Source organism: Mesoplodon densirostris, chromosome 3, assembly GCF_025265405.1.
Source record: "Mesoplodon densirostris isolate mMesDen1 chromosome 3, mMesDen1 primary haplotype, whole genome shotgun sequence".
NCBI lineage: Eukaryota > Metazoa > Chordata > Mammalia > Artiodactyla > Ziphiidae > Mesoplodon > Mesoplodon densirostris.
In genome coordinates, this window is record NC_082663.1 from 41,616,632 (window position 1) to 41,643,695 (window position 27,064).

Consider the following 27,064-nt stretch of genomic DNA (forward strand, 5'->3'; position numbering starts at 1 on the left):
TTAAGTCATCAGAGCAAGAAAAATTATACATCACTTCTAATAGATATTTGAAAGGTAACACATAGAATGCTTTTGGAAGTATATTCAACCTTTAAAACATTGGAATAAGATAGAGTAATCCCAAATAAGGCAGTTGATGCTATTAATAGTATCAGGTCTTCTCTCTCAGTTTTGGACATGTAGCCAGCAGACTTTATTGAAGGTTCTGATAGTTTGGACATTGGCTACTGACATCAATTTTTATCACATTTGTTTCTCATTTCCATTTCCCTAGGTTAGTATTATTATCTATGTTTTTTTTTTTTTTTTTCGCGGTACGCAGGCCTCTCATTGTTGTGGCCTCTCCCATTGCGGAGCACAGGCTCCGGACGCGCAGGCTCAGCGGCCATGGCTCACAGGCCCAGCCGCTCCGCGGCATGTGGGATCTTCCCAGACCGGGGCACGAACCCGTGTCCCCTGCATCGGCAGGCAGACTCTCAACCACTGCGCCACCAGGGAAGCCCTATCTCTGTTTTATAGATGAGGAAATGGAGGTTCAAAGAGGTTAAGCAAATTGCCTAAAGCTCGTAAATGGTGGGATTAGGATTCAAAGCATCTGATTCAAAACTTGTTACTGCAGTGTTACATGCCTTTCCCCAAGTAAACATCTAGAATATGCCAGGCACTATACATGTCCCCTTAGAGTATCTAACTTAATCCTCAAATAACAGTGAATCCTCAAAACTGCACAGAAACAGCAGGAACATGGGATCTGATTTCAAAATTACCCAAACTTTATTTCTGCCCATGCCCTAGCTGTATGAACTGAGGTGAATTATTTCGAAAAATAGGATAATATTCTGCTCATAATCTGAAAAATAGGATAATAATATCCACGTTCCAGGTTTATTGTAAAACTTGTATAAGATAACATATAAGAATGTGTTCAATTGTAGGCACTCAACAGTTCCTTTCCATGTCACCACTTTATGGACAATGAAACCGATATTTGAGGAAGTAATTTGACCAACTTCATTCAGTAGATTTCCTGGTGGCAAATCTACTTTTCCTTCCACTGCATCGAGCCATGTTTCTTTGAATCACATTTCTTTGCATCCACAGTCACGTATTGACACATCATACCAGAGCTAGAATTACAAATATCATAGGCCATCCATGGTTCACAGTCCATCAGTAGAAAGACTGGTTTTTGTTTTCTTGAAGTCAAAGACTTTACCCAGTAGGACACAATAAAACAGGGATGCTTTTTCCTTAAGTTTATTTGTAATAACATTTCTTTATGACTTTTATTATAGCCATTGTATATAACATCACAATTGATGCAGACCAATATTCACCCAGAGTAACCTCCAGGGGATTATTTAAAGAAAATAATGAAAGGTGCTTGCAGAAGACCATGATAGTAAATCAAGCACAGAGTTGCTCTGAGTACATCATCCACATACAGGTGAGGCCTCAGAGTCATCCCTTTCATCTCATTTCTTCTTAAAGACTAATGAATGGCGAAAGCCTAAAATGGAAGCTTATGAGTTAGATAAATGCTTGTTCTTCTAGTTAATGTTTTTCTCATCTATGAACAGGAGTGTATTTCCTTTATACTAGTATATACGGTCACATTCTATTATTGTATAAGTTAGTTGCATTAAATTTTATTTGGGATTGCAAGTAAAAGGGCTGAAAATAAGATTCTTAAAGAAATCAAGGACAGTGCTTTCTTTTTTTTTTTTTTTTGCGGTACGCGGGCCTCTCACCATTCTGGCCTCTCCCGTTGTGGAGCACAGGCTCCGGACGCGCAGGCTCAGCGGCCATGGCTCACGGGCCCAGCCGCTCCGCAGCACCTGGGATCTTCCCGGTCCGGGGCAAGAACCCATGTCCCCTGCATCGGCAGGCGGACTCTCAACCACTGCGCCACCAGGGAAGCCCCAGTACTTTCTTAAATGTTTAACAGGAAGAACTTTTAGTTGACAATAAATTTTATTTTGACATTTTCATATGAGGAGAAATTTTTTTTATTTTTAAACGACTGAAAAGGACAATTCTAATTGGCTTTTCCATTATTGGATTAAACTGATATAGGTGAAGAATGGTAGATTATGAGGTAAAAATTATTGGCTATAATCTTATGCCATAGTTACTACAGTTCATATGGATTTTGAAACTCTCCCAAGTAGGAAAAGTGCTTCTCAGGAGAAAACTAAAAGGAAATCTATTTTATAAATTACATGAATATTTCCCCCTAGGAACCATGTAATGGTATTTGAAAGTGTAATTTACTCAGGAAACTATTTTTAAAAGAGTTGTTTAAGAACTTTCCTAGAATGTGGTTCTCAGAGTTTAAGATTCATAAAAATTGCCAAGGAAACTTTTATAAAATGGATATTCTGTAACCCCACCACCAGAAATTTGGGTTTGAAGGTCCAAGGAATGCACAGGTCTAAGGGGCATCCCCAAATACTTCTGATGTAGATGGATGGTACAGAGATAACATCTCAAGAAATGCTAAGTATAAGAGTTGGAAAAACAAAGTTAATGGTCGGATGAACTAAAATCAGTTGAGTTATTTATATTCAAGTTGAAGGTTTCTTCTTTGTGAAGGCCTGGACTTTTTTGTTGTTGTTAATGTGCCAATTATACAGCTTCTTTAAAGGAATAAAAGCCAGATTCCATTTTCTCTTACCCTTGTGCTAAGTGGTGGATCAAATTAAATGTGTAATCCATTGTGGGGGAATGAAGACAGCCAGGCTGTGGTGTATGTATGTATGTGTGTATATAGATATGTATGTATGTGTGTATATAGATATATCTCCTGTTCTCTGACATGTATACTTGTGAAGTTTTTACGAGGTGTGTGTTACTGTGGTCAGCTAAGACCACAGGTGTTCCAGGTAACACACCACATTTGCTATCAATACCAAAGTCCATCCTATGTGCCAACCCTGCAGCCAGCCGAGGACACATTTCCTTGTAGTCAGGAAGCCATTGTAGTGGTCAGGCCCCTCCAAAAGGGCTCAAGATAGGAGTAAGTCCTGCCTGTGAACGAACAAAGAGAATAAAGATACCACTTCTAGGAAAATGCAGATTTCATTTTTAGTGCTTACCATTGTACAGACATTGTTCTTTCTTGAAGAAGAATGCTAGATGGCATTTGCAACCCTGTTTTGGCATTATTTTCATTTTTCAATAGACAGGAAACCTCAAAAACCGGAAGCTGCCCAGGCCTCCTGGAACACTGCAAATCCTCCACTGTTTTTACTAAAGACAGAGAGGAAATGTCATACTTGTAGCTGGACAGTGTTGGTTTTAATGTCTGTAGAGTGATACATGCATCATCTTCTATGTGCAAAGAGCAGTTCAGCCACTAACAGTCAGCTAGGCCAGAAGTTGGGGAGCTTGGTTTGAAGTGTGGGAAACACTTTGATCTGGTTTTGTAGACTAAAGTTAGGTTCTAAGGAAGGGAGTCCCCTTGTCCATTCCTGACAGCCAACCCTGGGCACTTTCCCTTGTAGGTCTTAATATTCTCTTCCAGAGATTTGGTCAGGACACCTAAGGACTCCGTAAGTCTTGGCAATAGGAATTGGAAGAACATGGCCAACAGCCCCAGAGCTTGGTACTGACAGAGGGGTCTTCTGAGCATCTAAAACTGGACATCTCATCTAAATATTGATAATTGTGTATAAATAATGAGATTACTGATGAGCTTAACTAAGAATTACTGCTTCAAATTTTTACTGAGCCCAGGTTTTTAAGTCTCTTAGAAGCGGAGAGGCTAAAAGCAGACTTAGGACAGAAGTGAAGAAGCAAGAGCCTTGAAAATTCAAAACAGAGCTACTCTGCAGGATTCAGAGTAGACTGTGTCCTTAATCATGAACACATTTGTGGTTGTTTTCTTGTTTTGAAGCTGCTGTGCCCTAATCAACTGACTCTGTGCATGTGTGTGTTTAGGAGCCCTCTGATGTTGTCAGCTCTCTGGATCTGTGTGTGAACATCAGTCTGGAAAACCCTGGCACTAACCCTACCCTAGAAGCCTACTCTGAGACAGTCAAGGTCTTCAGTGTAAGTGTGGTTTGCCCTTCTTGGAATTCAGACTAGCTGACAAAGTTTCACAGTCACTGCCTTAGTGTTTGAAGGATACTTAGGACATAGCCTTTAAGTTGTTAATTTTCTAATTGAAATACAGTTACTTATATGTAAAGTTTACCAGCATGTAATTTCCATGAAGGCAGGGATATTTGTTTTCCTTGTTCCCTGCTCTATTCCCAGCACCTTGAGCAGTGTTTGGCCCACCACAGGTGCTCAATAAATGTTTGTTGAAGAAATAAGTAACAATAAAGTGAACACCTTGTGCTCACCACCCACTTAAAAAAAATAAAATGGTACCAATACCTCTGAAATTCTCTGTATCACTCCCCACCCCATCATACCCACTTCTATCTTATTCCCCCAAAGCAAATCATCATCTTGAATTTTGCATTTATCAATGCTTTTCTTTCTGATGTTGCTAAACATGTATATATTCCTAAAACATTGTTTAGTTCTGCATGGCTTTGAACTTTATGTAAATGGAGTGATATTATATGTGTTCTTCCACAATTTGCTTTCTTAACTCAAGAGCAAATTTCTGGGATTATTTTTCCTTTTTTGTAGATCCCTTTCTATAAAGATTGTGGTGATGATGGAGTTTGCATCTCTGATCTAGTTCTAGATGTTCAACAGCTGCCAGCCGCTCAGTAAGTTTTCCTTTAAAGTTCAGTGAAAACTGTAGAAATAAAAGACACAGTAGATTACTTCATTTGGGTGAATGTTTATAGAGATTTTTTCTATAAAAGAAACATCTATAACTCTTAAAAACCTTTAAAATCTAAATTACAAAGTATCTAGGAATAAACTTAACCAAGGAGGTGAAAGACCTATACTCTGAAAACTATAAAACATTGATGAAGGAATCTGAAAATGATCCAAAGAAATGGAAAGATATCCTGTGCTCTTGGATTGGAAGAATTAATTTTGTTAAAATGTCCATACTGCCGAAAGCAAACTACAGATTTAATGCAATCTCTATCAAAATGTCCATGACATTTTTCACAGAACTAGAACAAATAATTCTAAAATTTATATGGAACCACAGAAGACCCCACATTGTCAAAGCAATCTTGAGAAAAAAGAACAAAGTTAGAAGTGTCTTCAGACTATGCTACAAAGCTACAGTAATTAAAAGAGCATGGTAATGGCACAAAAACACATATATATAGATCATTGGAACATAATAGAGAGTCCTGAAATAAACCCATGTATTTATGATCAATTAGTCTATGACACAGGCAAGAATATACAATGGAGAAAAGACAATCCCTTCAATAAGTGGTGTTGAGAAGGCTGGACAGCTACATGTAAAAGAATAAAATTAGAACATTTTCTCATATCATATACAAAAATAAACACAAAATGGAGTAAGGACCTGAAACCATAAAACTCCTAGAAGAGTACATAGGCAGAACACTCTTTGACATAAATTGTAGCAGTATTTTTTCTGTCTCTGTCTCCTAAGACAAAAGAAATAAAAGCAAAAATAAATAAATGGGATCTAATTAAATTTAAGGGCTTATGCACAGCAAAGGAAACCACTGACAAAACAAAAAGACAACCCACTGAATGGGAGAAAATATTTGTAAATGATATGACCAATAAGGGGTTAATATCCAAAGTATATAAACAACTCATACAACTCAAAAAACCAAACAACCCAATTTAAAAATGGGTAGAAGACCTGAATAGACATTTTTCCAAGGAAGACATACATATGGCCAACAAACATATAAAAAACATGCTCAACATCGCTAATCATCAGAGAAATGCAAATCAAAACCACAATGAGATGTCACCTCATACCTAGCAGGATGGCTATCATCAAAAAGAACACAATGAATGTTAGTGAGGATGTGGAGAAAAGGGAACACTTGTACACGGTTGGTGGGGATGTAAATTGGTGCAGCCACTATGGAAAGCAGTATGGAGGTTTCTCAAAAAACTAAATATAGAACTACCATATGATCTAGCAATTCCACTCCTGGATATGAATCCAAAGAAAACAAAAACACTAATTCAAAAAGATAGATGCACCCCAATGTTCATAGCAGCATTATTTACAACAACCAAGATATGGAAGCAACCTAAGTGTCCATCAACAGATGAATGGATAAAGAAGATGTGACACACACACATACATATACATACATAAAGACACATTTATATATACAATGGAATATTACTCAGCCATAAAAAGGATAAAATTCTGCCACTTGCAATAAACATAGAGGGACCTAGAGCATATTATGCTTCATGAAATAAGTCAGAGAAAGACAAATACTTTATGTTATCACTTATATAGAGAATCTAAAAAATAAAACAAACATATAGCAAGACAGAAATAGACTCACAGTTAAAAATAATAAACTAGTGGTTACCAGTGGGCAGAGGGAAGGAGGAAGGGGAAAGACAGAGGTAGGGGATTAAGCGATACAAACTACCATGTATAAAATAGATCAGTAATAAGCATATATTGTACAACACAGCAAAATATAGCCACTATTTTGTAATAACTTTAAATGGAGTATAATCTCTGAAAGGATTGAATTGCTATGTTGTACACCTGAAACTAATATAATATTGTAAATCAACTATACGTCAATAAAAAAAATTAAATAAAAACTTCAATTTCTCTCATCCATATAGAAGTAAAACACTAAGAAATATAAAACCACTCGTATTTGGATGGTGCTTTTTTCTGCAATGTAATTAAAAGCAACAAAAAAGAAACTCCAGTAGCATTTAGTCATTCATTGTTAATATTATTTTACTATGAAGATAATTTATTATTAAGCAATTTTCTCAGTCTTCTAAATAGTAAATCTAAAGAGGTTTTTTTTGAGTAAAGTATTTGAATACTAGCTTTTTAAAAAAAATTGTAATGACTTTTTTTCTCCTTTTTACTTTTACAGACAACAGCCCTTCATTGTCAGCAACCAAAACAAAAGGTTAACATTTTCAGTAACACTGAAAAACAAAAAGGAAAGTGCATACAACAGTGGGATTGTTGTTGATTTTTCAGAAAATCTGTTTTTTGCTTCCTGGTCCATGCCGGTATGTGAAGGCACCCTGTGTTAACTGATCTGTTTCCTACCTGTTGTCAATTACTGTCTCCCTTATACTCAAATCTCCATGTCCTCTGTGTTTTCTGAAGAAACACCTTAACCCTGAGCATGATCAGTCCTGACTTGTGGCTCCCAACTAGTTAAACCACTTGAGAAACATAGCCTGGCTGTGTATCTAGACCAATTCTGCTTCCCAGCTTGGGTCAGTTTTCCTTTGCCCTGACACTTGGCAGTAGTAGCCAGACTCTACCATAAACTCTCCTCAAGCCATCTGTGTGATGAGGCTTCCTCGGTGCTGCACAGATGCTGGGAGCTGCACTTGCTCTGAGAAATTAGAGTCCCACAGCTCAGCCCGAGCTTAGTAACCACAGGTCTTGCTGCTGCCAAGATGCTGCATTCCAATGAGGTCAGTTAATCATGTTGACTTGATCACTATACCAGGAACACACTTGTCCATGAATGTCCCTCTGGTCCCTCCTCTGCCACCAAGCAGTGAAAAGGAGAGAAGGAAGCAGCTGAGATTTTCCAAATTCACTACTTGATAAAAGTATTAAAAGATGGTTTCATCCAGTTTAAAGTCAACGTGAACTTAATAGATTTAGTGTTCTAAACCTATTCTGACTTCAGTGTTTAAATTTTTTTGTGCCAAATGACAACTTCTTATTTTAAAGAGAAAAAAACCTGAGGAAAACTAAAATGATTCTTTAAATTATTTAAGGTATAAACAAAAACTATATTTTATTTGTCTTTCTCTTGAAACTACAACTTTGAAAATATACTGAGAGAAAAGTATGTATTAAAGACAGCATTTCTAAATAGTGGATTAAAGTTATTTTGTGCTTCTGAAATATAAGAAATATGATTTATTTCTGGGTAAAATTCCAGTATTTGACCTCTCCTTTGTCTTGTTGGGTGTCCTGCTTAGCAATAAAAAATAGTATGTTAGCCACTTAGACAATTCATACAAAATTTTCAAGTCTTGGTGTGAACCAACCTTTCTGCTAGAATTTCCAGGTGGTTTATACATCCTTCAGCACGTATGTGCGTGCGCATGCACACATACACACATTGCATACTAATTGATCATGGTTTCCTTGGTCTCATTCAGGTTGATGGGACAGAAGTGACATGCCAGATTGCTTCATCTCAGAAGTCTGTTACCTGCAATGTGGGCTACCCTGCTTTAAAAAGGGAACAACAGGTACACCTTGCATTTTATCCTTAAATCCATGCTGGCCCCTCCTTGCCATTGGTGTTAACCAATGAACCATCTTTATTAGGTATCGTCATTTGATAGGCACCACAAAATAACTGCCTGCATGTGTTTTTTTTTCATTTATTTTTTTATACAGTAGGTTCTTATTAGTTACCTATTTTATACACATCAGTATATATATATGTTCATCCCAATCTCCCAATTCATCCCACCACCACCACCACTGCCCCGCTGCTTTCCCCCCTTGGTGTCCATACATTTGTTCTCTACATGTGTGTCTCAATTTCTGCCCTGCAAACTGGTTCATCTGTACCATTTTTCTAGGTTCCACATATATGCGTTAATATACGATATTTGTTTTTCTTTCTGACTTACTTCACTCTGTATGACAGTCTCTGTGTCCATCCACATCTCTACAAATGACCCAGTTTCGTTCCTTTTTATGGCTGAGTAATATTCCACTGTATATATGTACCACACCTTCTTTATCCATTTGACTCTCAATGTTGCCTGCATATTTAGAGGAAGTTTTTAAATATCTGCATGTTTTCTTTAAGTTATTAATAAAAGTGGGATTTTCTCCTGTGCAGTTCATTCCCAAAGGCACATACAATATAGAAATTTCTTTATTTCTGAACACATTGACCAACACTGGTCAAAGTGCTTTTACAGTCATGGATATCATTTTTAACCCCTAGTAAGCAAATTTTACATCAGCACAAAGCCTTCAAATTCAGATAAGTGTAAGTGCCTGTGATGTGCTGTCTGTATATGTCAGGTGAATTCAGTTCTGTTCTGAAGGTAAGGCAAGGTGGACAAATACATAGATATTCTACAAATTATAAAGCTTAAGGTTTATAATATTCAGAATCAAATGGGAGTGAGTTTACTTTTATGGGACACTTTTTGTTTTTCATGTTGGTCCCAGAGCACAAAGCGTCATAGATTGATGAATTTTCATTTTGTGTATAGGTGACTTTCACTATTAACTTCGACTTCAACCTTCAAAACCTTCAGGATCAGGCCTCTGTCAGTTTCCAAGCCTTAAGGTAAAACATGATGAAGTCATGAATTAATGATGGGTGGCTTTTCTAATATTTCTCTTTCAGTAATTTCCTCATGTTCCTTTCAATAGTGAAAGCTATGAGGAAAACAAGGCAGATAATTCAGTCAACTTCAAACTCTCTCTGATGTATGATGCTGAAATTCACATAACAAGGTAGGTGAAACAGTAGGCAGCCTGTGACCATGGACATCACTCTGGCTCATAACATATTTGGTTCATGACTGAACAAGTCCTCTATATGCTCATTCTTAACTGGGGAATTTGAATTAAAATACTTCCTCATTGTCAACTAAAACAGAAGTCCAGGGACAAACTGGTCCCTAGGGGAATCTTGAGGGACTCTTTAGCTTTATTGACTAAGAGCAACACCAGAAAGACAAAGGAATAATCCTCTGTCACTTGCCACGGGAAACTCCCCCGCAGGCCCTCGGAGGAGCTGTCAAAGCAGAACTCGCAGGGCCCCGAGGAGTTGCCACCACTTCCTTCTCCACGCCTGTGTCCTACTGTCCACATGAGATCTCAAGCAATGTCCCCACTCCTGGACGTTGAAGCCCCAAACACAAATACTGAATCTAGTTACAGAAAATTAGTTTCTGGGTAGAAAATTCCTGACATAGCAGATTAGGGGTTTCTTCCAACCAGGAGAAAATGAGGCATTTTTCAAAAGAGGTCATCCAGAAGGACATGAGTTATTCCATTTTCTTGCCCGCCCAAAGCAAGTAAACCTGAGAGCACCAGGCAAAATGGTACTAGTTGATACCAGTTATCTTGAATTGTTCAGAGAGACATGTGTCTTGAGAGGTGAATAACGTATAGACACCACAGGTGCTAACAGGATCACCTTCAAGAAGGGAAATGGGTTCATGGGCACAGACACATTGGGGCACAGCTATGCAGGTACACAGGCTGCAGGTGACACCCATTTCCAAGCCTGGGAACCAGAGTTCTCTACCTGCTGAAACACTAAGGCAGCTTCGCAGCACAGATCAGTGACCCCTGGAAAACACGCAGCAGTGTATCCCCAAGGAGCCACACTTCAAAGTGTCCAGTGACCGCTGATTTCTCTAACATCAGTCCCTAAAGCATGGAATATGTAGATCATCCAACAGATCCTTGAGCAAAAACAAAAAGGAAAATATGTCATTATGTCTAGAGCTAGAGACACATGAGCAAAGATGAAAAGAATGTTTCCTTATCGAGTGAGTTGCAAACAGCAAAAGCAGAAACAAAGTAGCAGAAACAAAGTATAGCCCAAGTCATCCATCCCTGAAAAATTATTCAGTAACTGCAGCTTTCAAAGGGCCCTCAGCTGCTAAAATAAGTAACTGAAAACAGATGCAGCCAAAGAGACTGATAGCACCACATTACCTGATTTTTTTTTCTTCCTACCTTTAATGCTTCTTTCTCATCATAAATCCTTTTTGTTAATAGAGCCTTTTTCTAATTCCATTCTCCCACCATGGCCAATTTTTTCAGATATTTTAAGATGAAATAAATACAATACTGAAGTGGGACTTCACTTTTACTAACATCTTAGCTATGTATTTTTTGTGATGGTAAATTGGATTCTCAGACATTCTCATATTCTTTTAAGTATATCATACAGTTAAAAAAAGTATGGAGAATTATAAAGAATAAAGCTAAAGTGGCTCCTAATCCTACCTCTCAGATAATTTCTCTTAATGTCTTCTTAAAAAAAGATATTAAATGTACATGGATAGAAAATCCAAACATTACAGAAACATACACAACGAAAAGTGAAATCATCTCTCCGCATCTCCTCTGGTCATTTTGTAGATGACTAACTTGACTGTTTTCAGAATACCTTCCAGATACAGGGTTTATTTATCTACCAGGATATATGCATTACACACACACACACACACACACACACACACACACACACACACACGAGTTTACTTTTTTTGAAAAAAAGTCCTACCCAATTATTGAGTATATCCCTTAGGAATCACTTTGATACTGTATAAGTATGTAATTATTTTGTGCAAATATGATGGATGGAAATAGATGACAGTAGAATTACTTCTAAAACAAGATCCGCCTGAGTACAGCTAACTGCTAATATATTGATCAATACTTAAGTAACTGAAGGAACACTTAAGTAACATGGAAAAATACTGGAACTCTTGAAAATGCAAAAACAGAGCATATTAATCAATTTAAAAACTGGCCATACTTAGCGGCTCGCACAAAGATCTTCTGGAAGGCAAAGGGAATAATTCATGGACATAAAGCCAGACTTTCTGTTTTATTTTCTTTTATTGTAATTAATTTTTATTGGGGTCAGGCTTTCTGTTTTTAATCCTAGTCCATTTTCCCGTTTTCCATGTAAGGCTGACAAATCATTGTTTCCTCTCATAGATATAACCTTGACAAATACTACATCTATTTAAGTCCCTATGGCATATTTTCCTTTTGAGAATTTGGGAAAAAATTCTAAGGCATAAAAAAAGAAAAAGGCAAGATTTTCAGTAAAGAAACCAAACAACTCTATCTCAGAAAATATCCAGTCCATTTTTTTTTTTTTTTTTTTAGGAAATAGAATCAACATCCTGTAGTTAGGATAAATTGTCTGTTGGGAATAAATATTGCTTCTTAGACTCCCATCCCTGCTATCTACCCTCCACCCCTCAATGAATCTACCCTAGTTGAAATCCATCCTCAGATTCCCAGAAGTGAGTGAAGAGAGGGAATGGTATTCAGTTACCTTCCAGTCTCAGTGGTCCTGTGGGGTTCCCTCTGGCCTGGTCATCACTTCACTTGCAAACCCTACTCAGCAGCCCCAAGCAAAGAAGTCCAATTAGGCCAGTGCCTCTAGGCCTAGTCTAATAAAACTCCTGGGTCAGCCACCTTAGAGATGGTCTGTATGGTCAGTGGTGGAAACAGACTGACCAACCCCAATTCAGACCAAAGCATCAGAGCTGGTTTGGAACTAGGGAAGAATAGGGAGAAGGAATAATAAATAAAATGTATACAGTGATGAGTAGTGCAGGAGCTAATGCCCGATAGCTTATCATGGTACTTCAGCCATCATACCAAGTGGAAAATCCTCTGCCTTAGAAATCCATTCATCCAATCAATAAGGACCAAGTGTCTACTATATTAACACACCTGTCAATATATCTTGACACACCTGTCAAGATATAATATCTCGAGAAGACTTTCACTATAAATTCTTAATACATTTGTACTTATTTTAGAAACTTTACAACTGATACACATTTAACACAAAGAATCTCAGCAGAGTGATCATTAAGGGATATGTTTTGAAAGGAACTTGTTTTAGCCTTAGAAATGTACACTGGATCATAAGTCCATAATAAGCATTTGTTTTCATTTAATATTTTGTACCTAAATGTAAACTCTTTCACTTGTAAAATAAGCTAGAAAATATTTAGATAAGAGAAATATTAAACTTCAAGAACAATAGCATAACTAAAATATTCGTCTTTACAAACATCATCCAACAGATCTACCAACATAAATTTTTATGAAGTCTCCTCGGATGGGAATATTCCTTCTATTGTGAACAATTTTGAAGATATTGGTCCAAAATTCATCTTCTCCATTAAGGTTGGTAAGCCTGACATAAGAATGGAAAATCAAGAGAAAGGGGGAAAAAAATGAGGGCAGGAGAAGAAGAAAGTAAAAATAAGTTGAAATATACCAGTGGTTCTCAAACTTGAGCACGCATTAGAATCACCTGGAGTCTTGTTAAAACACATGTCACTGGGCTCCATCTCCAGTGTTTCTGATTCAAAAGGTCTGGGGTGGATCTAACAATGTGCACTTCTAACAAGTTCCCAGGTGATGCTGATGCTTCTGGTGTGGGTGCCATACTTTGAGAACTACTAAGGTAGACCATTGATAAGTAAACAGGTGGGCTTTGTACATAGTTATGTGTCCTGGGTAAGAGATAATTGATGTATTTTGAAAGCAATTGTTGCACATTAATCAACAGAGCAGTAATATAATGATATTACTACGGACAAAAGTCCCTGAAATATAATCAGTATGCCAATTTATCCTTGGAAACCACTTCTATTTGAGAAGCTCACCATTTGTATACAAATATTTATTTTGTACAGTCATGCTAAGTAGTATATAAAAATATTTTAAAATTAGTTTCTATTGGCTATTACTTAGTAAAGTACAAATTTAAAGTTTGTTTTCAGTTATATAAAGAGAAATGAATTTATGAGAGAATGATATTTTATAACATTGCATAAACTTTGGAAAATAAAAAGGGAAGAATCCACCCACCACCCTTAGTCATTACCATTTTATTTTTGTACATTTCCTGTAAGTCTGTCACATGGTTGCAACTCTATAATTCAGTGATTTAAAAAGTTCTTAAAGGAGTCTTGCTTTGTGATCCAGATACTGGAATTTATAAAATGTACATGGTATTTGGCAACTACTTCTTTAATGAAACATTTCGTTAATTAATAGTATATAATATTCAAAGAACACGTAATAAGTATCAGCCTTTGTATGAAGTGCTTTATGTATGTTAACCCATTTAATTCCCAGATCAGTTATGAGATTGATAGGATTATTGTTCCTATGAGTGTTCTTTAAAATGTTTAATAACCAGTAGGGCATGAGCCCTGGACAATTAGGACAGACTTTCCACCAGCGAGAACAGAGGCTGTATCTGTGCATACCTACTGATAGGCCAATTATCTTTATTTTAAAAATGAGAAAACTGAAGCATAAGGAGGTGAAGTACCTTGCCCAAGCCACACTGCTAGTTAGGGGCAGAGTGGGACTTCATGCCCTAGCAGACCAAACCCACAGATGGTAGGTGTTTTTAATCATCTCCTAAGTCACAAATTATTTACCAGTTAAAATTGTAGATGTTGAGATTCTTCCAAGAGGTAAAACACAGTGAGTCAAAGAGTGACCATAAAGTAATGACTCACTTTCATATGGACTCACTCTTACCACTTAAAAGTTGCCCTTCATCAACACTGAGGTTGCTGATCACGTTCCTTCCAACATGTGTATGATGTAGCGGCAATCAGAATGTTTTCTTACTACATAGGTAACAACAGGAAGTGTTCCAGTCAGCATGGCATCTGTAATCATCCATATCCCTCAATACACCAGAGGCAAGAACCCGCTGATGTACCTGACTGGGGTGCACACGGACCAGGTAAGTGCAGCCAAATTGCCTATAAATACGAGTACCTTCCATATGGAAATGTTCCATGAAGTGTAGGTGATCATGTCTGCATCATACAGACAAGAAACTGAAAAGATAACCCCTATGCACCCTGGATGCCAGGTAACTAGCAGTTAATTTCATATTAGAAGCAGGATATTGTTATAAGAGATGTCTGAGTGTAGGGATGTACAGATGGCAGAAATTATTAAAACCTCCTTCTGACCAGCTGAAGATCTGACTTTGTCAGAGCCCTGTTTATAGAGAAGTTAGTTGGCTGGGAAGTGAGAGGTTGAACCCATAGTGGGAGAGTAGTTGGTCTACACAGCTGCAGTCAGTAGCTGGTCTTCAAGCTGCCAGCCTGGACTTTCAACTGGTAGTTGTCAACCCTGGTTGCTCACTTAATCACCTGGCACTTTTTAAATACGTGTGATGCCCACACCTACCCCAGGCAATTAAATCAGAATCTCCAGGGCTAAGGCTCTAGCACCAGTGTTTTTCTTTAAAAGCTCTCTGGGTATTTCTCTAAAAGCCCTCCGGCTACAGGGATGCTGTAGCCAAACCCCTGACAGTAGCTCAGCCATAGTCTAGCACTTAGCTAATGCTACAGCAGTGTTACTTCTGCGCTGTTTATAGGTGACTACAGGAAAGCAAAAACCTAAACTGTTCCACAGGAAAAAACCCTGAATTAAATAAATCACTCCCAGACAATTGTTATTACAAATTTGTGTCATCACATGTGGACTGCAAGAACCAGCGCCATGCCATCGAGTCACGTCAGGAGGATCTGAATACTTCAGGGTTTACATCAGTGATGAACAGAAGTGTGGCCAGGTCAGCACAGTGAAGAGAATCCTGGGAGCCCCTCCCCTGCCCCAACATGTGACAATAGGATTTCCTAACAAGTCGGAAATAACATCATAAACCATCTTGCTTCCTAAGACTGATTTGATGTCCTTCTTTGTAGGCTGGTGACATCAGTTGCAAAGCCGAAATAAATCCACTGAAAATAGGACAAACATCTTCTTCTGTATCTTTCAAGAGTGAAAATTTCCGTCATGTAAAAGAATTGGTGAGGACAGGTTAATGGGGTGAAAACTTCCTTTAGTGATTCATTGTTTGTTTTATCTGGAAATTGAGGCACTTCTTTTTTCCTGCCACCTCAGGTGGTAGAACTTTCCTACTTTGCCTTTGATGATCTGTGTGAATCAAGAAAATACATGCTGAAATCTAGGTTATTGGAATTATTATTTATGCCATTATTATAAAATACATGTTCCAAATTTCATGATACTAAAAGGACTCCATGTCAAACTGGTTTTGTGTCGTGCACACTGGAAATGTTGCAAAGAGCTGAGCGGGAGCTGGGCATGTGTGGGAGGTGAAGCCCCCCTCACCTCCTCCACATAATCACTGACATCTTTTATTGAGCTGTTAAATTTGACTCTCTGACCACCCTTCTGTTTTCAATATTTTCTCGTCTCCTGCTCGAGAGTTATGCCACTTTTTTGGGAAGGACACTTGTCTAGCATCTAGCATGGCACTTGGCAAATATGAAGTATTCAAATAAGCAAACATTTAGTGAATAGTAAAACCTAAACCAACCTCAGCTCTCCCCTATGAACAACACTGAAATTCTCCTGTTTTTCTTTTATTGCAATTATTTTATTTCATGAAGGATGGGAAAACAGGAGAATGAACAGTTTATTTAAATAACTATAGTGTAATTACAGTGCAAATGTGGTCTAAATCTGAACAGAGGTATGTAAAAATGCTCAGGAGAAACTCATCTCAGGGTATGAGATGAGTTATACCTCTCAGCATTTTCCTTATTTTTGTGAAAATGTTTTGATTTTGTAAAAAAGGCAACTTCTGTGAACAATATAGAGGAAACATAAGATGAAAAACAAAGAAGAAACTAAAGTCCTCCAGAAATCTAACAGCTGACCACTTAACATTTAATGAACAGTCTTCCTTACCTCTAATCATTAACCTACATATAAGCACATGTACACTGTTACATAAATGGACCAAGCTACCTATTTTCATTGGCCGATATGTCACAGATCTTTTAATAGGCTTTATTTTTAGAGCAATTTTAGGTTCACAGCAAAATTGAGTTTAAATACAGAACTTTCCCATATACCTCTTGCCCCACTTACCCACAGCCTCCTACACTATGAACCCGCCTCCCCCCACCCCGCAGAGTGGTACATTTGTTTCAATCGATGAACCTACACCGACACATCATAATTACCCAAAGTCCATGGTTTACATTGTTACCCTTGATGTATGTTCTATCGGTTTGGACGAACTTATAATGACATGGATCCACAATTGCGGTGTGTGCAGAATAGTCCAGAAACTCCTCTGCGCTCCACCTATTCATCCCTCCTTCCCCCCTAACTCTTGGCAACCACTGATTCTTTTACTTTTTTAAAATTCAAGGAATGCATCTGTATCATGAGGTTACTGACTAAATTTTGTGTATGTATATTCAATAATTTACTTAACTAGTACACTGTTCATAAACACGGATTGTTTAGTCTTTGGGGTTTTTTTTTATTTTTATTTTACACTGGAGTATAGTTGATTAACAGACTTGTGGGGGTTGTTGTTTCTCTTTAACTCTGAGAAACAGAAACTTCAGTAAACAGGCCTGCTGTACTCTTCTGCACACACTTAGGATTATCTCCTGCGGCCTTCCACACAGATGGGAAGCGGCAGGGGCAAAGGACACGCACTTTTTACATTTTGAGGCAAAGTGCTAAACTCTCCAGAAGAAGGGTTGTAACTACTACTAATAGTTCATGAGATTGCTCATTTCCTTAGATCCTTCCCAGTCCTGGGTTTTATCTGTCTTTGTAAAATTTTGGTGTTTATTTTTTAAAGCCCGTACTAACTCTCTCTTCTTTTACCCTTGACTCCAACCTGAAAGAACTGCAGAACCGCTTCATGTAGTAACGTCACCTGCTGGCTGAAAGACCTTCAGGTGAAAGGAGAATACTTCCTTAATGTGTCTACCAGAATCTGGAACGGGACTTTCGCAGTAGTAAGTACCGGCTCTGTTTATTCGGCTCATTGATAGCAATGAAACATAAGCCTTCACTGTCATTAAGGTCTCACCCTCTGACAAAATCAGCATTCTGACTAATGTCAGCCGTGCCCAATGACCCAGAGCAATCTTACCTTGGAAGGTAGTATGCTTCCATCCCTTTCCAAAGCTTGCCCAACCTGGCTGTGCCTCAGAATCACCTGGGCTGCTTGTAAAGCATCTGCTTCTTAGACTCCATGCCAGCCTACCAGAGCAGAATCTCTGGAAACGGTGTCAGGATCCCCTCGGCTGCCTGGGGTGCAATGGGCCACCTGCTCTGCCTTCCTCCCCCTGCTCTGACTTTTCTGACTTCTGGTCTCCTCCACCACACACCCAAATCAAAGTGCCTCAATTCCCTGTGCTCCCAGGTGACTGGTGATTGATCTTAAACTACCTGGTAGGTGAATCTAACCTAAGAATCCATCTTCCTATATTAAAGCCAGGTGTAACCACCCTGCTCTCCTGTTTTTAATCCCTTCTCTGGTGAAAGCCCCAGTGTGCTTACAATTTTTTTTTGTCATTTCAGTCTCACAACAAGTTTGAGGAATGTGCCAAAACAATGTCAGAGTTTTTTTCCAATTGGCAGGTGTGACTTGGCAGTGGTGATACCTGCTTTCAGCAGAGGTTTCGGGAGCCAGAATTCCAGTCTGGCACGGGAAGTGTAAGGATGGACAGGCCTCCTCAAATCTGACTACATAAGCGGCAAGCCGTTCATTTTACTAACACTGGCTCTGATGGAGGCAGCAAAATAGAAATTAGTTTGAAACCTCCAGGGGGCCTTGTGGCTCTCAGTGAATTTTTTAAAAAATAAATCAGTCTTCAAGGTGCTTACCAACCATACCCTATTCCCTATTTTCTAACCACTTCATGATCTCTCCAACAAACTCCTCCCTGCTATGGAGTTTTATGTCACATCAGAGAACTTGGCTCCCTCCGAACTTGGCCTCGGAACCAAAATATAAGCAATATTCTTCGATAAAGACATAATAGAAAGAGGAATTGTGAAAGGCAGGTGAAAAACTAGAGAAGTGGAGGAGTGAGGAGTTGGGTTTTCTCCTTGTTTGCCTTTATTTGGTTTTCTTGTTAGTTGCATTTGCTTTCAAGCCTTCAGGATGCCTCTAAATCCTGTAAGACGCAAAGCAGGCAGTTATACCATCATCCCAGCTGCTGCAGTTTGGCGCTCAGTTTTTTACCCATTGGATCTTGGCTCCTTGGATTTGAGGAACAAATGTTTTCATAGTAACCTTTGCCAGCTGGGAAGGAAAATTGACTGTTGCAAATCAAAAGGCAATCACCCCGGCTCTGTAAAAAGCATCTGGTTTTTCTTGAGTTTGTTTAAAGCTACATCAGTTTAACTGTAAGACTTTTTATAGTACCTTCCCCAAGGTTTTCAGAAGCAGCAGTTTCATTTCTGGAAGCAAAATTCTGAAGAAGTGTATTATTTATGCTTTTTCAACATGGTTATGATAGTTAAGCTGAAAAACACCCATGAGAGTTATTGCATATCAAGTCCTACACATCTTCCTCCTTCATGAAAGGTCAAATGTTTATCCCCACCTTGTTTTGAACCATTTCAACAGTGGATGTTCTCAGACCATCTAGGAGATCCAGTTTGAAATATGAATCCTACTTCCTGTATTAGAGCCCATGAATATACTATCTTTTGCCTTTTTCTGAGGCAGTGCAAGTCAACTTAACATTTCAAGTAACTTCATCACAAAGTAATTGCTCAGGCTTCCAAATCAGTGGCATTGTTGCTTGCCCTTTGTAAGGAAAAGGCTTGTTGAATGCTAGCAGGCGTGTGACTTCACTCTCCTGGGTGTGCATGGTACGCCTACCGCTACTTGTTAACCCTGCAGGATACTGCGTACCCGTGCAAAGGGCCAGACTTAGGAGGGCAGATATATCAGTGCTGTAAGGAAGTTCTTTCATATCTAGTCTGCAGGGACTATTGAATAAGAACATTCACTTAACTGTTACTCCTTTTAAAATTTAAACCATCATCAATACTCCTAATGTTCCCCAAATAATGTATGTTTGAGAGACCAGTGATCAGGGTTAACTTCTGCAATCTTCCATCTTGAGAAAATTAAGGCTAATCAGAGACTGAGCCAGTGGAAAGGAAATAAATTGCTCACTTTTTGGATATGCATTCTCTCTTTCTGGCTCCCAGATATAGTTTAGCAAATTACCTCATGGAGTATATTGAATCATGTGCCCTAGTAACCACAAAAACTAAATCCTAGTAGCCAGATCATGTGAAGGCAGTTCTCAAATCTGGGCATTGTATTCCATCTCGAAATAAGCATCAGTCCCGATACTTGATTATAGAGAAAACAATATACACATCAGTTATGTATCCACTGAAAAATAGATTATTTTTCTGTAACTAGATTCAGGAATGCATGTAAAATTATTTCATTTTTGGACGTTACTAATAACATCAGCATAAAATGTATGTCCTTCCTATATGCCTGCCCCAAATCCAGTATTTTTTATAAAAATGCTTAGATTAGGAAATCTGAAATTATTACTCATGTTATATAGCACTGACACAAGGTTTAGGATGTCTGCCACTGACATGCATGGTCTTTAAACAGTTTTATTTTACACGTGTACCCGAAAGAGAAACTCTCTTCCTTTTGAATCTGATTTCACATTCTGCTTTGTGATTTATTCAGGTAAATATTTAAAAACACCAAGTTTTCAATTTTCTCTCATGTCACAAACTTCGTTGTTTTTAGAAACCTAAACTATGATCTTTCGCAATTAAAAACTTCATTTCTAAACCCTTGTTTTTCACCCCTGTTTACAAGTCAGAGTTACCGAGAGAGAGCCTTTAACCGGCTGGTATCTAGACCCCACCCGCCGAGACTTCGTTTTTTTTTTTTTTTTTCTTCTAACATCTTTATTGGAGTATAATTGCTTTACAATGGTGTGTTAGTTTCTGCTTTATAACAAAGTGAATCAGTTATACATATACATATGTTCCCATATCTCTTCCCTCTTGCATCTCCCTCCCTCCCACCCTCCCTATCCCACCCCTCTAGGTGGTCACAAAGCACCGAGCTGATCTCCCTGTGCTATGCAGCTGCTTCCCACTAGCTATCTATTTTACGTTTGGTAGTGTATATATGTCCATGCCACTCTCTCACTTTGTCACCGCTTACCCTTCCTCCTCCCCATATCCTCGAGTCCATTCTCTAGTAGGTCTGTGTCTTTATTCCCGTCTTACCCCTAGGTTCTTCATGACTTTTTTTCTTCTTAGATTCCATATATATGTGTTAGCATACGGTATTTGTCTTTCTCTTTCTGACTTACTTCACTCTGTATGACAGACTCTAGGTCCATCCACCTCACTACAAATAACTCAATTTCGTTTCTTTTTATGGCTGAGTAATATTCCATTGTATATATGTGCCACATCTTCTTTATCCATTCTTCTGATGATGGACACTTAGGTTGCTTCCATCTCCTAGCTATTGTAAATAGAGCTGCAATGAACATTTTGGTACATGACTCTTTTTGAATTATGGTTTTCTCAGGGTATATGCCCAGTAGTGGGATTGCTGGGTCATATGGTAGTTCTATTTGTAGTTTTTTAAGGAACCTCCATACTGTTCTCCATAGTGGCTGTACCAATTCACATTCCCACCAGCAGTGCAAGAGTGTTCCCTTTTTTCCACACCCTCTCCAGCATTTATTGTTTCTAGATTTTTTGATGATGGCCATTCTGACTGGTGTGAGATGATATCTTATTGTGGTTTTGATTTGCATTTCTCTAATGATTAATGATATTGAGCATCCTTTCATGTGTTTGTCGGCAATCTGTATATCTTCTTTGGAGAAATGTGTGTTTAGGTCTTCTGGCCATTTTTGGATTGGGTTGTTTTTTTGTTATTGAGCTGCATGAGCTGCTTGTAAATTTTGGAGATTAATCCTTTGTCAGTTGCTTCATTTGCAAATATTTTCTCCCATTCTGAGGGTTGTCTTTTCATCTTGTTTATGGTTTCCTTTGCTGTGCAAAAGCTTTGAAGTTACATTAGGTCTCATTTGTTTATTTTTGTTTTTATTTCCATTTCTCTAGGAGGTGGGTCCAAAAGGATCTTGCTGTGATTTATGTCATAGAGTGTTCTGCCTATGTTTTCCTCTAAGAGTTTGATAGTTTCTGGCCTTACATTTAGGGTTAGGCCAGAAAGCTTTCGACAAAATTCAACACCCATTTATGATAAAAACCCTGCAGAAAGTAGGCACAGAGGGAACTTTCCTCAACAGAATAAGGCCATATATGAGAAACCCACAGCCAACATCGTCCTCAATGGTGAAAAACTGAAACCATTTCCACTAAGATCAGGAACAAGACAAGGTTGCCCACTCTCACCACTATTATTCAACACAGTTTTGGAAGTTTTAGCCACAGCAATCAGAGAAGAAAAGGAAATAAAAGGACTCCATATCAGAAAAGAAGAGACTTCGTTTAATTTGCTATGGCAGGGCCCAGTCACCCGCATGGTTTAAGTTCCCACACGGGGTCCCAGCATATCGGCGATTTAAGCACACACAGATGCTTGAGTCTTCAGAGTTGGCATTTGCTCCTCACTTTCCACAAGAACATAAATAGGGAACATGCCGAGTTTTATACATTAACTTCTGCTAGGATAAAATATAGTCTTTATTCTTCTTATGTTCCAGTCGACTTTTCAGACAGTACAGCTGACAGCAGCGGCAGAAATCGACACCTATAACCCCCAGATATACGCGATCGAAGAAAACACCGTCACGGTGAGTGCGTCGCATCCCTCCCTGTGGGCGCTGGAGTCTCTGACAGGCATTCCATTTCTGACCATTTACAATAGTCACTTTCGCATCTACATGTATACAGAAGTATCTTACTGAAACTCTGAAAGGCTAATGTTTATCATGCTGAGCTTTGATAAGGGTGTTTGCTACTCAAAAGAGCCCCCTGGTGTACTTGCCCTCCCCCTCGTGCCCACGCTGGCAAAGCTGGATCAGAAGTGATGATCTGACAGGAGGCACAAGGGGGGAGGGGCCCCATCTTGCTGTGGCTCCCTCCTCCCTCCTCCAGGCATCAACCAGCACCATGGCTCCTCCTTTCTGCTCATGCTTACACAAAGCAGTTTACATCCTCGGCCATGAAATCTAAGTCATGCTCCTTTGAATCATACATAGTATTTTAGAGTATTTTTGAAAGAGAAGTGCTTAAGTATGCTTAATAAATAAGGCATTAGAGGGCTTTTTCTTTTTTTGAGCAGTACTCCTTAAAACTAGACACTGACACTGTGTGAAACATCCATTCATTCGATCTTCAGTCTAGAAAACTATAAATGCTTCTCTTGATTTAAAAAAAAAGGGGGTTGGCAAAGAAATGTATGTTCACAGAAAACAAAGGCTCACTGTTCCAGGAGCTGGCACGGGACAACTTTCCTTCGCACTGGAACTCTGGTTAGAATATGCCATATTTAGATATAGCAGGATTTCCATGCTCAGCTAACCTGCTGGCAGAGCCCTGGGCATCTTCCTCCCAACGCTTTTGTTGGGAACTGGAAGCCAGTTCAAGACTCTGCCCCAAGGCCAGCTTGGCAGCTGGCCCCAGTCCACTAGTCCACTGCTGCAGTCTATGGACTTGGCTAAAAAGCCAATGGCCTTGTGAACTCTGGATCTCTCTTGATGCCTGAGAGTGGAGCTCACAGCCCTGCTGTCCCACTACTTTCCCAGCAAAAATGATTCCACATAGAGGATGCTGCTCTGCTTCTGGTTTAGGACTATCAGTGAAGGCCCACACCCTCTCTTCAGAGGCTGGGGTGTGGAAAATCAGAAACGGAGCCCAAGGAAACGTGGGCTTCAAATTCAAAGTGCTATGAACTAAGCCTCATTCATTTCAGAAAAATGTAGTGTTCAGACAATACCTGGACCTCTGCTGAAATCTGGTTTTTTTAAGAAAGCAGTATTAAATAAATGCATTAATTAAAATTTCAAATTAACAATTTCAATGAACCTTTTGGGAGATTTTTCTTTTCATGGTTTTCTCTGAGCAATACTGATAAGTAATAGAGGCCAACTATTACTTGTGTCTATAAAAGTATTTTTTGAATCCAAATAGCTTTTAAATAAATTTTTTATTTTTTTTTCTTTTTGCGGTATGCGGGCCTCTCACTGTTGTGGCCTCTCCCATTGCGGAGCACAGGCTCCGGACGCGCAGGCTCAGCGGCCATGGCTCACGGGCCCAGCCGCTCCGCGGCATATGGGATCCTCCCAGACCGGGGCACGAACCCGTATCCCCTGCATCGGCAGGCGGACTCTCAACCACTGCGCCACCAGGGAGGCCCTTAAATAAATTTTAAAATTATATTTTGGAATCCAAATAATAATTGACCTATCCCTATAGGTAGAAAAGTGATTCTTAAATTTATTTGAATTCCAAGCCCACTTAAAAAGCCAATACAAAAATCATGTACTCATAGTTCCCTAAAGATCCATGGAGCCTGGATTAGCAAGTTCTAGAATAGAGAGAAGTAGGGATATGACTGCCACTAAGCAGTGAACTACATGAATCTAGTTATTTTATTCCTAAATTTATAAAGCCTTAGTTTAGCTCTTAAAAATCCAAATGAGAAGAAATATAGTCACCAAAAGGCCAGACTCAAGTTTAGCCCAACTCATAAATTCTGTGGTGAAAAGCAGCTTATCTGCCACTGTAATTCAGTGTTACATCAAGTAAATAAATTAGGTTTTCTCCCCTTGTTTGGCTCCAAAATTAGCTCTTTGAAAATGGTTGTGATTCTGTCCCCAATTAAAAAAAAAAAAAAAGAATATACAGTTTTACTGTTAGAACTCTTACGGCAGCCATGCTATTACAAAGCCACAAAGACTGCCAGGAAGTGGACGTTAAGAATCATGTGTAACCTCAAGGGCAATTTATCACTGAAAAGGTCAACTTGAGCCCTGAGATATTACTTCTACTTGTTAACAATCCATATCAAGTAAATCAACATTTTAGGAGCCTGATTCAAAGTAGTAGTTGTTGTTATTGTTTAATCACAAGGAGTTTGTGTTGTTAATTTTTTGACTCTCCTCCCCAAGACTGGGTTCCAAATGCTTTCACTTGATGATGAGACTGGATGCCAGAAACTAAAGTTCCAAATTTCATAAGTGATTAAAGCATCTGAGACTGTCAGAGATGACATATCCACTAAATACTGATGCAGTTAAAGGAAGGAAATGGGAAGACTTGCATGCCTTGCCTGTATTTGCAGGAGCATTTTGTCTCGAGATTGTACTGTACGATATTTAACTGAGGAATGTGATCGTGAGGAAGTCACATCCCCTTTCCAGACCATCTTATAAAATTAGAGGATTTGACTAGACCATCTCACTTCTTTTCAGTGCTAAATTAACGCAACTGTTTTGTATATACACTTACAGATTCCCATTACCATAATGAAACCCCACGAGAAAGCTGAAGTACCAACCGGAGTTATAGTAGGAAGTGCAATCGCTGGAATCCTTTTGTTATTAGCTCTGGTCGCAATTTTATGGAAGGTAAGAAATGTTTCATATTTAAAAATACAGGGGTCCTGAAGGCCTCTGTCTTGAATTTCCTTATCACAGAGCAACCCTAAGTTTTATATGGTACCTCCTCATCTATCATAAGAAAAAAGGAAATGCAAGTTTATTTGCAAATTCTCACTCATGTTCTTGAAAACAATCAGTAAGGATTTTATCTCTTTGGTCTTGGTCCCTTTTCTCCAACCTTCTTTCATCCAGACCCTGAATGTTTTGTTCACCTGCAAGTAAGCAGACCCTGAAAATTTTAACTTTATGCAATTCATTTCAACTCTGGGTATTAATCTCCTCGCTGAAGGGCTGATGCCAGGTCAACACTCTGCACACTGACCTCTCCAGATCCCCTCGATTCCCAGAGGTGCACGGAGGGGGGAGTCTGGGTCCATACAAAATAAGCCAGAAGTGGTAATGTTTTTACATCATCATCTTACAGCTTGGATTCTTCAAAAGAAAATATGAAAAAATGACCAAAAATCCAGATGAAATTGATGAGACCACAGAACTCAACAGCTGAATCACCCAGCAGTTCCCACTGCAGTGGGACGGGGCAGCATCCCAGCCAGGGTTTACTATTCGCATGAACGGATTTCTTAAAAATCCCAGTGTAACTTAGTAATGTAACAGGTAAACTAGAACTGCAGGTCAGTTTGTAAAGAAACTGTGAGGGATTTGGGAGCGCAGGAGTATAAAGGGTAAAAGACTATTTTATGTTGGGGGGAAAGTGATCTTTACGTTGGCTGGTCCAGAGTTTACATGAAATGTTTCCAAACAGGAGAACTCTTAAAGAAAAATATAACCTTTCTCAGAATATTTTTTTGGGGAAAAACCCAATCATTTAAAATGATTGTTTTTAAACAACAAAAGGGGAAGTACTCGGTATAGGTATATAATTAGCTTGGATATATTGATGCTGATGGGCAAAAAAACCAACACAGGTCTTCAACTTAATGCTGCTCATCCAAAGTTGCCACAGAGGATATTTTCAGTGATAATTTTGTTTATACACTAGGTAAAATTTGCTGTTGTCAGCCCACAGCTGCTTCCTTAGAGTCCCTTTCTTGCGATGATGTACTTATCAAAACATGCTTGATGACTGGTAGAGGCCTCCTGCAGAGGAAATCTCCATTTCACTGGGGGAGGGTTAGGGGCCTGAAGGATTTAGAGGCCAAAGCACAAACTTTTGTTTAAAATCTGTAACATCATTTATGGTAGAATCTTGTCTGTTGGAGGCCCCGCCTGGAAGGAGGAAATTTTTCTCCTTTAGGATGCATAACTGGCTGACCCTGACTGGCTGGCTGGCTGGCAGGGGGCGGGGGGGGCCTTGTGAATTTTTGCAAGATGAGTAATTTGTTTGGAATCCTTCCTCCTTCCACAATGAACCTCTCCCACCTCCTGGTGCCCCCATATTCTCGATGCCTGCTGCTGCCTGCCTTCCTCTCCAGGAGTCCAGAGTTTTCCACCCTCCTTGTCCAAATCTCCCACTCCCAGGGCAGCTGCTCTTCTCCAGGTGTGAGAAGGCAGTCATCTGTTTCACTTCCACACTTGCGTGAATTACTGTATAATCCCCTTAACTTCAGGGAGCTATTTTCATTTATTGATAAATATGCAAGAAAAGCCCAAGTGAACTTCTAATTGTTGAGATTTCAGGCAGGGTAAACAAGGTAAAGTATAAACATCTCAGGAATTTGCAAGAAGTTACAAGGAGACATTAGAAACCACCCAATCAGCATGTGCACCTACTGTGCTTGTCTGTTTCTGGAGGACTTAC

At 39.0% G+C, this 27,064-nt stretch overlaps 2 protein-coding genes across 2 annotated transcripts in view; one reads left to right on the plus strand and one right to left on the minus strand.

The window, feature by feature from the left end:
- Positions 1-25,810, plus strand: part of ITGA2 (integrin subunit alpha 2) — a 109,539-nt gene extending 83,729 nt beyond the window's left edge. Inside the window, exons 17-30 of the mRNA XM_060092872.1 lie at positions 1,296-1,447; positions 3,943-4,053; positions 4,645-4,727; positions 6,996-7,137; positions 8,257-8,349; positions 9,337-9,413; positions 9,500-9,583; positions 12,922-13,024; positions 14,499-14,609; positions 15,586-15,690; positions 17,557-17,670; positions 22,405-22,494; positions 25,156-25,272; positions 25,730-25,810. Of these exons, the coding sequence (XP_059948855.1) occupies positions 1,296-1,447; positions 3,943-4,053; positions 4,645-4,727; positions 6,996-7,137; positions 8,257-8,349; positions 9,337-9,413; positions 9,500-9,583; positions 12,922-13,024; positions 14,499-14,609; positions 15,586-15,690; positions 17,557-17,670; positions 22,405-22,494; positions 25,156-25,272; positions 25,730-25,810 (1,463 nt within the window). The remainder of the gene's footprint in view (positions 1-1,295; positions 1,448-3,942; positions 4,054-4,644; positions 4,728-6,995; positions 7,138-8,256; positions 8,350-9,336; positions 9,414-9,499; positions 9,584-12,921; positions 13,025-14,498; positions 14,610-15,585; positions 15,691-17,556; positions 17,671-22,404; positions 22,495-25,155; positions 25,273-25,729) is intronic.
- The window catches only part of MOCS2 (molybdenum cofactor synthesis 2), a 40,508-nt gene continuing 35,936 nt past the window's right edge, over positions 22,493-27,064 (minus strand). Inside the window, exon 7 of the mRNA XM_060092875.1 lies at positions 22,493-22,580. The gene's annotated coding sequence lies outside the window, so the exon portion shown is untranslated. The remainder of the gene's footprint in view (positions 22,581-27,064) is intronic.